The sequence below is a fragment of the Eimeria mitis genome, genomic scaffold (assembly GCF_000499745.2).
Source record: "Eimeria mitis Houghton genomic scaffold, Emh_scaff5009, whole genome shotgun sequence".
Lineage (NCBI taxonomy): Eukaryota > Apicomplexa > Conoidasida > Eucoccidiorida > Eimeriidae > Eimeria > Eimeria mitis.
Genome location: NW_013573309.1, coordinates 2,924 through 4,314, shown reverse-complemented (window position 1 = coordinate 4,314; position 1,391 = coordinate 2,924). Strand labels below are relative to the sequence as shown.

The following is a 1,391-nucleotide window of genomic DNA, read 5'->3' as shown; positions in this document are numbered from 1 at the left end:
TATATATATATATATATATATATATATATATATATATATATATAAATAGATTAATATATTTATTTATTTATATATAACTCTCATTCTCACGCTGCAGCGGCACGGCTGTTTCCTTCTCTTGCTGAAGTTTACCTGCACAGTAGTTTGTTTGCACAGTAGTAATAAATAATAATAAATAATAATAAATAATAATAAATAATAATAAATAATAAACAATAATAAACAATAATAAATAATAATAAATAATAATAAATAATAATAAATAATAATAAATAATAATAAATAATTCTTTGGTGTATTCCGTCGCGGTTTCTGGGTCGGTTGCTGCTCATCTTGCGGTGTACGTACACCCGAAAGAGCGCGCAGAAAGCGTTGGTTTGTTGGCGTTTTGTTTTAGTTTTTCTTCGTTTTCTTCGCCTGCATGAGTTGAATAAAGTAAAAGTATATTGACTTTGTGCTTGGGATCGGCCTGCAGCAGCAAATGACGACGCAGCAGCTTGCTTTCCTTTTGCTGCTGCTGCTGCTGCTGCTGCTGCAACCTGTTAGATACCGCGGCGCTGCTGCTGCTCTCGGGCTCAANTGCTGCTGCTGCTGCTGCTGCTGCTGCAACCTGTTAGATACCGCGGCGCTGCTGCTGCTCTCGGGCTCAACAGCAGCAACCTGAAGACCCTCTACTGCCACGAGTGCCGCTTGCCGTTGCTGCTGAAGGTTTGCTGCAATTCTGCCTGCACCGAAACCCCAGCTGCAGCAGAAGAGCAGCTCCTCATTCGCCTCCACCCAGCTGCTGTTGCTGCTGCTGCAGGCCCATGTGACCGCCTCGTGTTCACTGCACACAGTAACAGCAGCAGCAGCAACAGCAGCAACAGCAGCAGCAGCGGCGAGGAGTTGTTGGTTGGTTCGGTCGAGATATTGAAGTTCACTACAGTAAGGGTTTTTTGGTGTTTCTTTCTTTTTTCTTTTTTTTTTGTTTTGCATGCAAACACCGAAAATAATAATTTCAATAAAAACAAATCAACAGGTGGCTGTGGTGGTGCCCAGCAGCTCACCGACGCGCGTACGCGAGTGGACGCCGTTTCAGGCTGCTGCTGCCATCGATCCAGCCGGCAGCAGCCAGCAGCAGCAGCAGCAGCAGCAGCAGCAGCAGCAGCAGCAGCAGCAGCAGCAGCAGCAGCAGCAGCAGCAGCGGCAGCGAGATCACTGGTATCGGGTCTGCTGGTTGTGTGTCTCTTGCGTTTTTATTTGTTTAACAGCACAGCTGCTGCCTCTGCTGCTCTCGCGGCTCTCTTCATATAAAAGGTAATTAAATACCATTACTGCTGCTGCTGCTGCTGCAGCTGCTGCTGCAGCTGCAGCTGCTGCTGCAGCAGCAGCTGCAGCAGCTGCTGCAGCAA

At 46.2% G+C, this 1,391-nt stretch overlaps 1 protein-coding gene across 1 annotated transcript in view; it reads left to right on the top strand.

Annotated features, from left to right (window-relative positions):
• Positions 1 to 421: 421 nt before the first annotated feature.
• EMH_0079180 (uncharacterized protein) overlaps positions 422 to 1,391 on the top strand; it is a gene marked incomplete at both ends in the record, with an annotated part of 1,626 nt that continues 656 nt past the window's right edge. The window contains 4 exons of the mRNA XM_013500105.1: positions 422 to 425; positions 803 to 924; positions 1,079 to 1,207; positions 1,335 to 1,391. Coding sequence (XP_013355559.1) covers positions 422 to 425; positions 803 to 924; positions 1,079 to 1,207; positions 1,335 to 1,391 — 312 coding nt within the window. The remainder of the gene's footprint in view (positions 426 to 802; positions 925 to 1,078; positions 1,208 to 1,334) is intronic.